This window comes from Loxodonta africana, chromosome 1, assembly GCF_030014295.1.
Source record: "Loxodonta africana isolate mLoxAfr1 chromosome 1, mLoxAfr1.hap2, whole genome shotgun sequence".
NCBI lineage: Eukaryota > Metazoa > Chordata > Mammalia > Proboscidea > Elephantidae > Loxodonta > Loxodonta africana.
In genome coordinates, this window is record NC_087342.1 from 145,061,279 (window position 1) to 145,074,808 (window position 13,530).

The following is a 13,530-nucleotide window of genomic DNA, read 5'->3' on the forward strand; positions in this document are numbered from 1 at the left end:
TTCACTGAAGCAGATTGTCACATCCTTCTCCCATGGGGCAGCTGGTGGGTTCAAACTGCTGACCTTTTGGTTAGCAGCTGAGTGCTTTAACCACTGCTCCACCAAGGCTCCTGTAAACTCTGAAAAGGTACAGGTAAACTATAAGCATTTTCCAGTAGCTTTCAGAATGTATCTCTTGGAAATATTTTGACATTTAGATGAATTTAGAAAATAGATATAAAAAGATACACTAACCCACTACCTCAAACACTTTTTTCTTCCAAGTTTGACTGTAATGACATTAATGTTGTCAAAGAACAGTAACAATGTTAAGCTGCAAAATGCAGTACTGGGTGCTAACTACCAAGGGTGCATAACCAATTTTTCATTTTTAAAAGTCCAAATTATTTTTATATACCTGAAAATAGATTACATAACTGCCTAGTAGAAAAAGATGTTCTATATTGTTTAAATTAGTTAAGAAGTAAGAGCAAAATACATGTGGGATGGCTTTTCAGAGCTTAAGTCACTTGGCTATTTCTGCTATCCATAATCTGCAATCAATGGTATCTGAAAGACCACTCTGGTAACACAAGAAAGGGTTTTAAAAAACAATTCAAGCATTGGGAGACTGAACAGAAATTTTGTTTTGAAAGAATTTCTGAATAAACCAGATCTCATGCAAAAGGGAAGGCACTTTTAATCTAAAACTTTATTTTAAAAACAAAACAAAAAAAAAAATGTAAAGGAAGGCAAAAGCTGCCAAATACGACCAATGTGTAGAAAATAATATAGGTTGTTAATATCTTCCAGTGAACTCCCGTATGGGAAAATGATATAAATATTGAAATCAACCAATAATAATACAGATTATAAAGTAAATCCCTGGAGTTAACAGCATGGTGGTACACTGGTTAAAGTGCTTGGCCACTAACCGAAAGGTCAGTGGTTTAAAACCACCAGCCACTCTGTGGGAGAAAGATGTGGCAGTCTGCTTCCGTAAAGATTACAGCCTTGGAAACCCTATGGGGCAGTTTTACTTTGTCCTGTAGGGTTGCTATGAGTTGGAATCAACTCAATGGCAGTGGGTTTGGTTTGGTTTTGTACTTGCTCTAGAGGAAAATAAACCTACGGATGTTGGCAGGAGTGGGCAGGCTGGGGAGGCATTAAGTTCCTCCCACATACCAGTAAATAGGTTTTTTGCATACATTATTTCATTTAATCCTCATAAAAACCCTGTGATAGGCCTATCATCAACATCTTACAACTGAGGAACCAGAAGCTCCAAAAATATAGTAAGTGTTAAGAGTTGGGATTCACCAGAGTCTGATTCCAAAATTCATCCTGCAATAGTGACTCCCTCCTGTTGCTGTTGTTCTTAGTTGCCATGGAGTCTCGTTCAACTTATGGTGACCCCATGTGCATATTAGAACCGTGCTCCATAGGGTTTATAAGGCTGTGATCTTTCACAAGGAGACTGCCAGGCCCGTTTCATAGGCACCTCTGGGTAGGTTCAAACTGCCAATCGGTTAACAGACGAGCACTTAACCATTTGTGCCACCCAGCCACGTGACTTACTCCTACATCCTATTAGAAAAGTCAGGTAGATTGAGAAGCCACTCAAGGCAATTCAACTCTACTTAATTCTTTTCATTCATCTTGGGTATTAAATGGATGCAATCATTCACATCGCTTTTCCCAAACTGCCTTCACCAGGTAGCTTCTATGCTCAGCTGGTATCTCTACCAATAACTATGATGCTCACCTGATATCTCTACCAATGACTGTGATGCTCACCTGGTATCTCTACCAATAACTACGAAGGCATCTTGTTGCAAATTCACTGCTTCTTTCTCACCAATGTCAATCAGCACTCTCTGTATATCCTGCTCCTCAGCATTTGCCAAACAGGTGGCATGTTCCTCCCAGGATGGTGCCAACATTTCACCCAAAGGATCAACCAATTTTACACCATTGTCTTCCTTAAAAGAAAAACAACAATAAGCAATCTGCGCGTACTCATGAGCAATGAGCTGAAGAAGTAGAACTCATACTGTTTTTCCCCCCAACAAAGGATAATAATGGCAGAGCAGCTTCAACGGTGACCGCAAATTGAAAACCAGGCACTGGGCTGAGCATTTTATACGCATCATCTCATTAAATCCTCATGACACACTTATCAATCGTACTACAAGAAAACAGATTTAGAGAGGCTTAGGTAATTTGCTCATGCTCATACAGCTAATAAGTATCAGTGCTGATATTAAAAGTCTATCTGACTCGTAAATCTAACATCCACCTTGCTACCCTGGCACTATCAATTAACTGACTAGGGCACAAATGGAGCAGACTGAAGGCACCTAGAGAGCATTCTCCCTATAACTCTGACTTCAAGAACATACTGGCCACCCTGCCAACCAGTGAGTGGCACAGAAGCTGAAAACTGACTCCCAACTCTGCTCTGCTCAAATTCCGGGAAAGAAAAGTACAGTTGGGAGTGAATGCCACCTGAAGGAAACAGTTCAGAATGGTTCTGAACTAGGTTTGTATTTCTCAAACAAACAAATCTGGGATACTTCCTACAAGTCACCGATCAATTACAGTGATTTTTACATTTAGATACTCACACATCTATCATGATCACACATTTAGTATCACACAAGCAGTGCCTTCTTGTTTAGGGGAAGGCAGAGGTTACAATCCTTCACTAACTTACAAAGCTTTAACTTGCAGCTAATTTTGCTATAAAGGTAACAATCTGATGCCCTAGCATCACAAAAAAGCATATTATTGAAACCATGTATTAGTGAACTATGGGTAGTGCATAATAAAATACAAGAGAAAATTTGAATATAAACTTTTTAGGAAAGCAAGAACAACCGAGCCTCATCAATATTTTGCCCAAAACTCATTTTTGGATCCCTGGAGCCACTTGTTTGGCTGCTCATTCAGGATAGGAAACTACTCCTTAGCTATAGAAAACCAGCCTGAAAATATTCGAAATGTGTTGTCTTTTCAAATTTGCCCTTCCCTCCCTTCCCACTCCTGTCCTCAATCTCTTTCATCACTTCTAACAGAAGGAACACTCTTTTATTACTAATACTGTCTCAATACAACTAACTTGGAAAAACATTCTGTCATTTCTCCAATATGGACACACTCCAAAAAATGACAGTGTTTCATTTCTTTCCACACCCTAAAGAGTCATGAGCTAAATGACCACTCTATTTAGAAAAAGCTGTTACAAACCCAAAGACACATAATACTGAGAAGGCACATTCCTAGAATTAGAATGTGTACTTTGGGTCAGACTGCTCAGGTCTTATAAAGGTTTGCTCTGTCAGGGTACTAAACGCATTACCTCAGGATTATGTGACGCAGTTACCATGACTCCTATCGTAGATTTTGTCTGTTTTGACCTCAGGACAGCCAATAATCCCATTCGAAACATGACATGATCGAGATGTTCTGCCTTTGTTCGAAATCCAGCAGTCCCATATTGAAGAATGAGTCCATAGGGCTTGGCATGTAATGCAGAGTATTTTGTAATGGCGTCTAAATCCATGTCTACAAAATTACGGAATAACTTTCACACATAATAAAAATTTCAAGGACCTTCTGCTTCAAAAGCTGTCGCTCTACCCTAACAAGTCTAACATTACCTTCTTTTTTTTCACTGTCCTTCACTGCATCGATGAACAGAGGTTAAAGGAAATGATGGGCGAAAAAAGTTTGTCTTTGTTCAGTTAGAAAAAGCTAGCAAGCGGCAAGTCTAGTTCGGCACAAAGTGATCAAATCTGTTTCAAAAGCATGAAAACGTTTTTTAAAAAACTGACCACTCGGTAATGTATTAAGATTATTCATAAGAGCGTAAACTAGCCCTGCTGAATTCACAAAGTGTTTTAAGAAAAAAAAAAGTTAGAATAAAATGTTACCATCCCTAAATGTCTTTCAGGCCCTGAAAGCTAAATTCAATGAGCATACCAATGCTTTAAAAAGTATATTCTCCAAACCCAGTGTCCACTCTAAAAAAAAAAGTACCCCCTTGCTCTCCATTCAATCTTCGAAACCGTTTGTTCCTCTCTTCTCCCCCTTCTCTCTAACCTGGCACCCAACAGTGAGGCCTCACGCAGGCCGGTGGGCAACATCCCCCAAAGCGAGGCCCTCGGGCCAGACTCACCAGGTCCCGAGGCGCAGTGGAGGGTGGGTGTGTCTTGCGAGCGGTCCATGGCTCAGTAATTAATCTGCCTGCTAGCTGTCGGTTGGGCAAAGGATTCCGCCAGCCTGATCTCCCCCGAACCGCTTTGGACCGGAACGCCCCCAATCTCGACTCCAAACCTCAGGGTCCACTCACCTCTGCCAGGACTACCCTTCGCCTCCACCGCGCGGAGAACCAGACCCAATGCTCAGAACCCGCAGACGTGTCCCTGCGTGGCTTCCGGCCTGTGGCCACGCCCCCAACCAATCATGGCGGAGGAGGGTCTGCTGGCCCCGCCCCGGCCTCCCCGCCCATCCCGCGGCAAGAGCGCCTGCGGAACTGCGGTTCCTGTTCTGAGCATGCTCTGTGGGTGTTTCCATTGATTGACCTGGAAGGGTGAGACCTGAGGCTCTACGGCGAGCCGCCCCGCAGTGAACCTCGGATGGGGAGCAAGGGTCGGGGGCCCTCAGAGCACTGCGGCCAGCAGATACGCAGATCATGCCTCCAAACTTGGGCCTCAAGGGGAGGCAGGCGCCCTGGTACTGGGAAGACGGGGTCCCCGTGGTCCTGGACCAGGGAAACGAGCCCTAATTTGGGGTCTCGGCCACAGTGAGCACCAGCCCGGCTTTTCTCACCCCCCTCGATTCTTGATCTCCCAAATCTTTAACTCCCGGCAGCCTTCCCGGGCCAGCCCTCCCCTGAGCTCGCAATAAACGTCATTTCCGTTATTTACCTGTCGGTTTCCCCGGGCCCCTCAGAGCAGAGGCCGGATGCGAGTCGTCCCGCGCTCCCGGCGTGCGGTCAGGACGTTGTGGCTCCCAGCAGAGGTGGGAAGGCCCTCCCCGGAGGAACCCGAGGGGCGGCGACTGGTCCGCTCCAGCTTGAGCCGTTGTGGGCAGCAGGGCGCGCGTGGCCGGGCCGCCCTGCCGCATCGCAGCTCAGTCCAGGCCTGGGACCCCGGTGGGATTCGGAACCGGGCTCCCTGCCTTTCCCAGAGCCCCGGTTTGTGGAGTACCTACTACTATTTGCAGACCACACACCACAAAAACAAACCAAACCGGTTGCTGTCCTGGTGACTCCCGACTCCTGCAGACCACACACAACGGAACAATTTAGGACATCTGTTGAAAGTGAGGAAACCCTGGTGGCGTAGTGGTTAAGTGCTACGGCTGCTAACCAAGAGGTCGGCAGTTCAAATCCACTAGGCGCTCCGTGGAAACTCTATGGGGCAGTTCTATTCTGTCCTGTAGGGTCGCTATGAGTCGGAATCGACTCGATGGCAGTGGGCTTTCTGGGGGTTGAAAATGAAGATTCCTGTGTCAGGGCCGGGAACCGGGTTGGTGGGGAGGCTGGGAATCCGTACTTTAACAAAGTATCTCGAAAGAATGCTTGTATACTAAATTTTGGGGTCAGGGGATAAAGCAGAAGGGTGTAATTGTCCTGATTTGTGCCCACAGCTCTTGCTGCAAAACGCTCCAGCAAAACTGCTTCCACGTATAAGGTACCTTCCGGAAATTTCGCTGGACGCCGCTGACGCTGACAAACCCAATATCCCTGGGAGTTTCCCAGGCTTCCGGGAAGGTTGATTCGAGGCAGCATGTCTGCTTCAGTGAAAGAATGCCTTCAGCTTCAGCTGCTAGAGATGGAAATGCTGTTTTCTATGTTTCCTAACCAAGGAGAAATAAAGCTCGAAGATGTAAATGCCCTGACGCATATAAAGAGATACTTGGAAGGCAAAAGAGAGGCTTTGCCACCAAAAATCGAATTTGTGATTGCACTCCAGATTGAGGAGCCCAAGGTGGGTGCCCTGAATTGTTTTAAGCGTTGCCTAACCCAAACGCCTGGAAGGGGAGCTTCCTGGTCAGGACACAAATAGAGAATATTCCAGACGTGCAATATTTCTTTAACTTGTTTGAAAGCAAAATATATTTCCTTTCTTCTTTTAAAGCAACAAAAGCTTTAAATTATCTTTAATAGGTATTCTGGGTTTTATATAAATATGTACACATTTTTTATCAAATGTGCCTAGTATTTTTATTAAAAACATCTTGCAGTCTTAGACTACCATTATTATTCTGTTCATACATCCAGTTTCTTACCAATCCAACTACTGAAGTATGGACTACCTTATACATATATCATGGTAAATTTCACAAATCTTAATTTTGCCTTTTGCAAAACTGGCTTTTAATGGGTGATTGAATATTTAATGGCACCATAACACAGAAAACAACTATACAAAATCTGAACACTAAAAATGAATCTGCCTTCAGCTTCAATTGATCCCTTTGTTTCCAGCAACTTTAGTATAACATAGGTACCATGTGGAATGGACATTTGAAAATCACCTTTCTATTTCCTACTTATCTTTCAATTGCTATTCCCTCAGAGGTGCCTCCCTGGATCCCGGACTGGATTCAGTCCCTCTGGTTACACATTTCCATGGAACCTTGTACCTTTCCATGGTAATGCTTCTCACAATTGGAATTAAATATTTGATGAGTGTGATTATTTACTTAGTTTCTGTCTCCTTTACTATAGACTTCATGGAAGGCAGAAATAGTGTACAGCTTCATCATCTCTCTGTCCTAGCACAGGGTACCTGGCACATGGTGGTTTTCAATAAATATTTGAAAGAATGATTGCATAATTGGAAGGAATAGTTTATAAAAAGTACTTAGTACAGTCTCTCACACATAACTAATAGTAGTAGCAATAACTATCAAAAGCAGTTACCATTGATAAACTAACATGTGATTTTATAGTGCTTAAATATTTGATTTTTTATTTTAAGGTGAAAATTGATTTACAAGTAATCATGCCTCACAGCTACCCCTATGCAGCATTGCAGCTGTTTGGACGGTCATCTGAGCTTGACAGGCAGCAGCAGCTACTTCTCAACAAAAGTCTCACTTCTTATATAAAGACCTTTGATGCAGGTGAGCTTTGTGTGTGTGCAGCAATCCAGTGGATACAGGACAATAGCGCATCCTATGTCTTGAACAAAAAGCATGTTTATGAACCATCTGCCCAAGAAAAGCAAGTCAAGAACACGTTCCGCCGAATGTGGATCTACAGCCACCATATATATCAGCAGGACCTAAGGAAGAAGATTTTGGATGTTGGGAGAAAGTTAGGTGTGACTGGGTTTTGCATGACAGGAAAGCCTGGTATAATCTGTGTAGAGGGCTTCAAAGAGCACTGTGAGGAATTCTGGCACACAATTAGGTATCCCAATTGGAAACACATTTCGTGTAAGCATGCTGAAAGTATCGAAACTGAAGGAAATGGGGAAGATCTACGTCTTTTCCATTCTTTTGAAGAATTACTCCTTGAAGCCCACGGTGACTACGGATTAAGGAATGACTATCACATGAATCTGGGCCAGTTCTTAGAATTTCTCAAAAAGCATAAAAGCGAGCATGTTTTTCAGATATTATTTGGTATTGAAAGCAAAAATTTGGAATCCTAGGAGGCTACTTAGAAGCCCGTGCTTGTTATTTCACTAAGTATTTCTGTTAATAAGACCAAAATAAAAGGGCAGGTGGCAGTTTAGCATCCTCTATGAGAAACCAGCTCCAGAATTTTCATCTAATAGTGAAACAAGCCTTTTAACTTTCCAACAGTGCAATTGTAATGTTACCTCCATGTTCTTGTGTTATATTATTTGAAAACTACTTACTGTAAGTTAATAAAAAGTATCAATTTAACCAGTGAAGCTGATTGATTAAAGAGAAGTCCAAAGCCCACAGTTAATGTCAAAAATCAAATTGCAGTTACGAATTCACAATATGAATAACGTTGCTTCCTTTCATGATGCCAGCACGCAGGTGACAGACCAAGTATTCATTCATTATTGACGATGAATTCTAAATCTAGTTTAAAATAAGAACACAGAACTTCTTGCTCAAAATTTTAAACCCCTATTTTGAGTTTTTTAGCAAAACTTGACCCTGCCTGTAATGGCAGAGGGATCATAGTGATTCATAATGATGAAGTCACAGGAGTAATTAATGTACACATAATGCTGTGTCTGGGCTAGTTATGTCACTTAGTTAATGATAGTAAGGATAATAATACCAGTATTCTTAGTTGGATCCTTATCCACAAAAATATAAATGGCTTATTATCTACAAAGTGTTCGCGTAATTTCATCCCACTTTGGCTTGTGTGCCAGTGTACATTACTGCCTAAGGCAAGAAGTGTTGAATGGGGACCAGCTGGGATGGCTCTGCACCATCACCTTATTGGGAAAAATAATCACACTTTACATTTTGGTGATAAGCCACTGCCAACTCTTCTGAAAATTCCAAGCTCCACAGGTTTTTATACCTTTTTCCAAATGAGAGAACTCAAATAGGAGATTATTTAATGATAAAACCCCCTGGTTAAGTAGCTCTTCTATAGCTTTTCATTACAAAGAATCCATCCTTCCCTGAGAATTCCTGGCAGCATCTCCACAACTTTCTCTGGTTTCCACGGTCTCTCCTTAGCTACTGCTGCCTTTCCCCAGGGAGCATTTCATTCTCTTGCTGGGTCCCCTACCACTTCAGTCAGGCACTGCATTGATATCCTGGACCTTCAGAATGCCAAAGCTGAGTGCTGGGATTTAGTAACGTAGAGGGGAATGCCTAGCTCCTTATTTTATACTATAGTTTCTTAGAAGGATGCCCGAACAGCTATGTGTACACCGGGAGTTTACAGAATTGATAAAACAGTACATTCTGTGTCTAGGATACAGATGTGTACCATTTGATGAGGTAGAGTATATAACTGCTCCTGTAAAGATGTGCAGCCTTGGAAACTGTATGGAGCAGTTTTGCTCTCTCCTATAGGGTCACTAGGAAACCCTGGTGGCGTAGTGGTTAAATGCTACAACTGCTAACCAGAGGGTCAGCAGTTCAAATCCACCAGGTGCTCCTTGGAAACTCTGGTGCAATTCTCCCCTGTCCTGTGGGGTCACTGAGTTGGAATTGACTATGGCAATGGGTTTGGTTTTTGGTATAGGGTCACTACGAGTTGGAATCGACTCGACAGCAATGGTTTTTTGTTTGTTTAACCACCGAGTCAAAATATAGAACATACGTGTTACCCAAACGGTATTCTGGAGCAATTTTCGATAATTTTTCTGAATCTACTTTTTACGTTCCCAATATAAGCATGTGGTGATACTTTTTTTTCCTTCTCAGAAGTGTTAATAGACATTAATTATGAGAGAAGTATAGATTTTGTAGAAAAAATATATACATATATAATTCAAACCTCAGCCTTGACTGCTAGTTCTGTTTGCCCACCTGACAGGAGACCATATAGCCTCTTCCCCATGCACGCGTGTGCACACAAACACACACACGCATGAGTGTATACATACACTTGATAAGCCAACAGACCATAGCACAGGGACTACTAAGCATTCTTGTATTAAATCAGAAATAATGTCTGTGAACTGGAGTCTCCGTACATGACTGCTTACATGCCACCCCAACTCAGAAATTGAGAAGGCTTAGAGGTTGCCTATCTGAGGTCTTCACAGAAGTGTCTTGAACAGCCCAATTCTCTCATTTTCTTGTATCTCAAGTAGCCCAGTAGTAAGCAAAAAGAATAGTTATTTTCTGAGGAGGTCATGATTTTGCTAAAAAATCATGGTTCCATACCTGATTTACCACGGAAACTCTGAGCCCATTGGACCTCCCTTATAAGGTCCACATGGTGGAACTACTTTTACTACAGCCTGAACCAGCTGGAGAGAACTCTCTTTCTGAGCCCAGTCAAAGCATTTGGATTAACCTATAAATGGGGTGGAGCAGCAAGCCCAGTATTCAAAGAAGATCACCACATACTGAAGTTCTCCTTAGTGATAGGACAAACAAAGCACACAGTTTGTTCCTCACTTTGAGGAAACATCTCAACATGCACCAGAAAAAAGGTGACTTGAGTTGGCAGGATCTTGTGCTTTCATGGGGTTTTTCTTCTGCTCTGTGGCATAAGTGTGCCTTATCAGACATATCATCAGTGTGTTGGCCAGCATGATGGTAAGATGATCAAGGTCTTTTATTAAGGATTATATTCAGGCACAAAGAGGGTTAATGTAACACTGAAAAATGGCAATCAGTGTATTGCTGCTTATTGACAGAGTGAGCAAACTGCTTCAGATGCTATTACTAGAATAAAAAGCAGGGGGGATGGGGAAGCATTGATGAAATCAATACCTACTTACTGATTTGCCCCAGGAAAGAGAATTTGTCTGACAGCAGCTACAGTTGGAATCATCATCTGATTAAGTTTATGAATATGTGCTATCACATAAACAAAACCAACCAAACTAAACCCATTGCTGTTTAGTTGATTCCAACTCATAGCCACCCTATAGGACAGAGTAGAACTGCCCCATAGAGTTTCTAAGAAGCAGCTGGGGGATTTGAACTGCTGGCCTTTTTGTTAGTGGCCAATCATGTTAAATCCAGATGTGGTAAGAATCAACACCCCTGCTACTTTTAAAACTTTTAATGATGGGACTTATCTCTGCAAGTCATTCTTTTCACTAATTGTATAAAAAACCACTTGAATTCCTGAGGAGGCAGGGCCAAGATGGCTGACTAGGTAGAAGCTACCTTGGATCCCTCTTGCAACAAAGACTCGGAAAAACAAGTGAATCGATCACATACATGACAATCTACAAACCCTGACCATCAAACACAGATCTAAAGAGTTGACCTGAGTGACAGAGTGAGAACGAACTACCACGGGGAAGCAGCGACTGTTTTCAGAGCCTGGAGCCAGCGTCCCAGTCAGGAAACCTTGGCGCCAGGCTTTGGACTGGGCACAGGGGAGCTGAGCATGGCATCCTAAGATGACACAAACATGGGATGCAGCCCTAGCCCCCAGAAGTGACCTTGGGGGAAGCCCAGCCAGTGCATATAGGCAGCGCAGCGACGTGGCTGACAGGAGGAGAAGTCACCGGGAGCCAGCAACTGGTTTTGGAGCTTGGAGTGTGGTGTCCCAGCTGGGGAACATTGGCACTGGGCTTTGGACTGGGAGCGGAGGAACCGACCACGGCTTCTGAGACAGCACAAGCACAGGACGCAGGCCTCACCCTCAGGGGCAATCTCGACCCAGCCAACGCACACAGGCTACACACCCCTCGGGAATCTCAGATAAAACAGTCATCACCAAGCAAGATAAGTAACTCTGTCTATATTCCGGAGTGCTACACTCTCCTATCTATCTGATCCCTCCCCTCCCCTTCCCAGGCAGCTTCATTAACATTGGAATTTCCTGAGCCAGAGAGTGAAGTGCTCTGTGGTTTTTTGTTTGTTTGTTTGTTTTGTCTTTTCCTAACCCATTCTCCTGGCCTGAAAGAAGCAGCTACAAAAAACCCAGGGACCAAAAATCCTTCCCTGATTTCCCAAAATTGGACTAAAAATACACAACCAGCTCCAGCTGAGCATATGAGATCCACAGTCTTGGGCTTTCATCCCTTCAGGGAACAAGGTGGCTATTATAATGCAAAGGCAATTCTGATAGGGATCTGACTGTAATTGTTTTAGCAGATTACTGGAAAGACAAGTTTCCCAGGTCTGATATCTCTGCGCATTAAACAGAGCCCTCACTGACCCACAACGGGGAACTGAGGGCTGAAGCTCCCCCCCAGACCACCTAGCCTCCTGCCATAGGGGTCTGAGGATGGAGACACCTATGAATCTGTAGAGGTACTTGCATTGGGTGCCTAAGGTACAGCTGCAGAGCCCACCCACCAAAGTGCTTTAGGAATAGAGACACACCTACCTTACTGGTACTTGGGGGAAGCCTGTCAGCATCCTGCCCCCCCCAGAGTGTGACCCCCTGTTGCTACTAGAATCTGGTGCACACAACTATCACCACTACTCCTCTAGGTGCATAGGTGACAGTCTGCACCACACACTTGGTGACCCAAAATCAGATTCTACTCAAGAATACTGAATGGACTCTTAGGCTTATATATCTGGTGACAGCCCTAACCACCTGGTAATAGGACATAAGTGATTCAAGGGCTACAACAATCAAGAGAGCGCAATCTAGTAGCCCATCCACGTATATTGAAAGAAAACAAAACAAGATAAGACTAGGTGAGCAAATATAAAATAAATCATTACAATATCTTAGAGATGGCTCGGAGACAGCAGTTGATATCAAACCACATAAAGAAGTAGACCATGATTGCTTCTACAACTCTCCAAACTAAAGAATCAAAATCTTTCCCAAATGAAGATACAATCCTGGAATTGCCAGATGCAGAATATAAAAAACTAATTTACAGAATGCTTCAAGACATCAGGGATGACCTCGGAAATGAAATAAGGCAATCTACAGAAAAAGCCAAGGAACACACTGATAAAGCATTTGAAGAAATCAAAAAGATTATTCAAGAACATAGTGGAAAAATTAGTAAACTGCAAGAATCCATAGAGAGACAGCATTCAGAAATCCAAAAGATTAACAGTAAAATTACAGAATTAGACAACTCAATAGGAAGTCAGAGGAGCAGACTCGAGCAATTGGAATGCAGAGTGGGGGATCTGGAGGACAAGGGAATTGACACCAATATAGTTCAAGGGAATTGACACCAATATAGCTGAAAAAAAAATCAGATAAAAGAATTAAAAAAAATGAAGAAACCCTAAGAATCATGTGGGACTCTATCAAGAAGAATAACTTGCGTGTGATTGGAGTCCCAGAACAGGGAGGGATAACAGAAAATACAGACAGAATAGTTGAAGATGTGTTGGCAGAAAACTTCCTTGACATCATGAAAGACGAAAGGATATCTATCCAAGATGCTCATCGAACCCCATATAAGATTGATCCCAAAAGAAAATCACCAAGACATATTATCATCAAACTTGCCAAAACCAAAGATAAAGAGAAAATTTTAAAAGCAGCCAGGGATAAAAGAAAGGTCTCCTAAAAAGGAGAATCAATAAGTTCAGACTACTAAGCAGAAACCATGCAGTCAAGAAGGCAATGGGATGACATATATAGAGCACTGAAGGAGAAAAAAATGCCAGCCAAGGATCATATATCCAGCAAAACTCTCTCTCAAATATGAAGGCGAAATTAAAACATTTACAGATAAACACAAGCTTAGAGAATTTGCAAAAACCAATTGTTTGGTCAGAAAATCAATAATATCAGATACCAGCACAACACAAGGTCACAGAACACAACATCCTGATATCAACTCAAATAGGGAAATCACAAAAACAAATTAAGATTAATTTTAAAAAGAAAAAAATGCTCAAAACAGGGAATCATTGAAGTCAATATGTAAAAGATCACAGTAATCAAAAAGAGGGACTAAATACAAGAAGCATAGA

General features: G+C 42.6%; 2 protein-coding genes across 6 annotated transcripts in view; one reads left to right on the top strand and one right to left on the bottom strand.

The window, feature by feature from the left end:
- Positions 1-5,109, bottom strand: part of PGM3 (phosphoglucomutase 3) — a 30,915-nt gene extending 25,806 nt beyond the window's left edge. The window contains exons 1-3 of one of the 4 annotated variants that reach the window (XM_010586471.3): positions 4,911-5,109; positions 3,341-3,546; positions 1,777-1,961 (exon numbers count right to left, since the gene is read on the bottom strand). In XM_010586471.3, coding sequence (XP_010584773.2) covers positions 1,777-1,961; positions 3,341-3,546; positions 4,911-5,109 — 590 coding nt within the window. Of the gene's footprint in view, positions 1-1,776; positions 1,962-3,340; positions 3,547-3,641; positions 4,436-4,910 lie in introns of those variants that run through there. The other 3 variants (XM_010586466.2, XM_010586463.3, XM_010586479.3) reach the window with 3 other exon arrangements.
- RWDD2A (RWD domain containing 2A) lies at positions 4,911-10,590 on the top strand. 2 transcript variants are annotated; one of them, XM_023544164.2, is made up of 3 exons: positions 4,911-5,004; positions 5,635-5,975; positions 6,972-10,590. In XM_023544164.2, the coding sequence occupies exons 2-3, from the start codon at positions 5,775-5,777 to the stop codon at positions 7,647-7,649; spliced, it is 879 nt and encodes a 292-aa protein (XP_023399932.1). In that variant the 5' UTR covers positions 4,911-5,004; positions 5,635-5,774; the 3' UTR covers positions 7,650-10,590. The 2 variants fall into 2 exon arrangements, with proteins under 2 accessions (XP_023399932.1, XP_003404424.1); XM_003404376.4 differs by lacking the exon at positions 4,911-5,004 and adding an exon at positions 5,193-5,307.
- The last annotated feature ends 2,940 nt before the right edge of the window (positions 10,591-13,530 follow it).

Excerpts from the sequence above, each read along its gene's own strand:
- RWDD2A (XM_023544164.2), top strand. The coding sequence starts at position 5,775 with ATGTCTGCTTCAGTGAAAGAATGCCTTCAGCTTCAGCTGCTAGAGATG. Across the intron at positions 5,976-6,971 it reads TCCAGATTGAGGAGCCCAAG|GTGAAAATTGATTTACAAGT; the intron begins GTGGGTGCCCTG and ends TTTTATTTTAAG.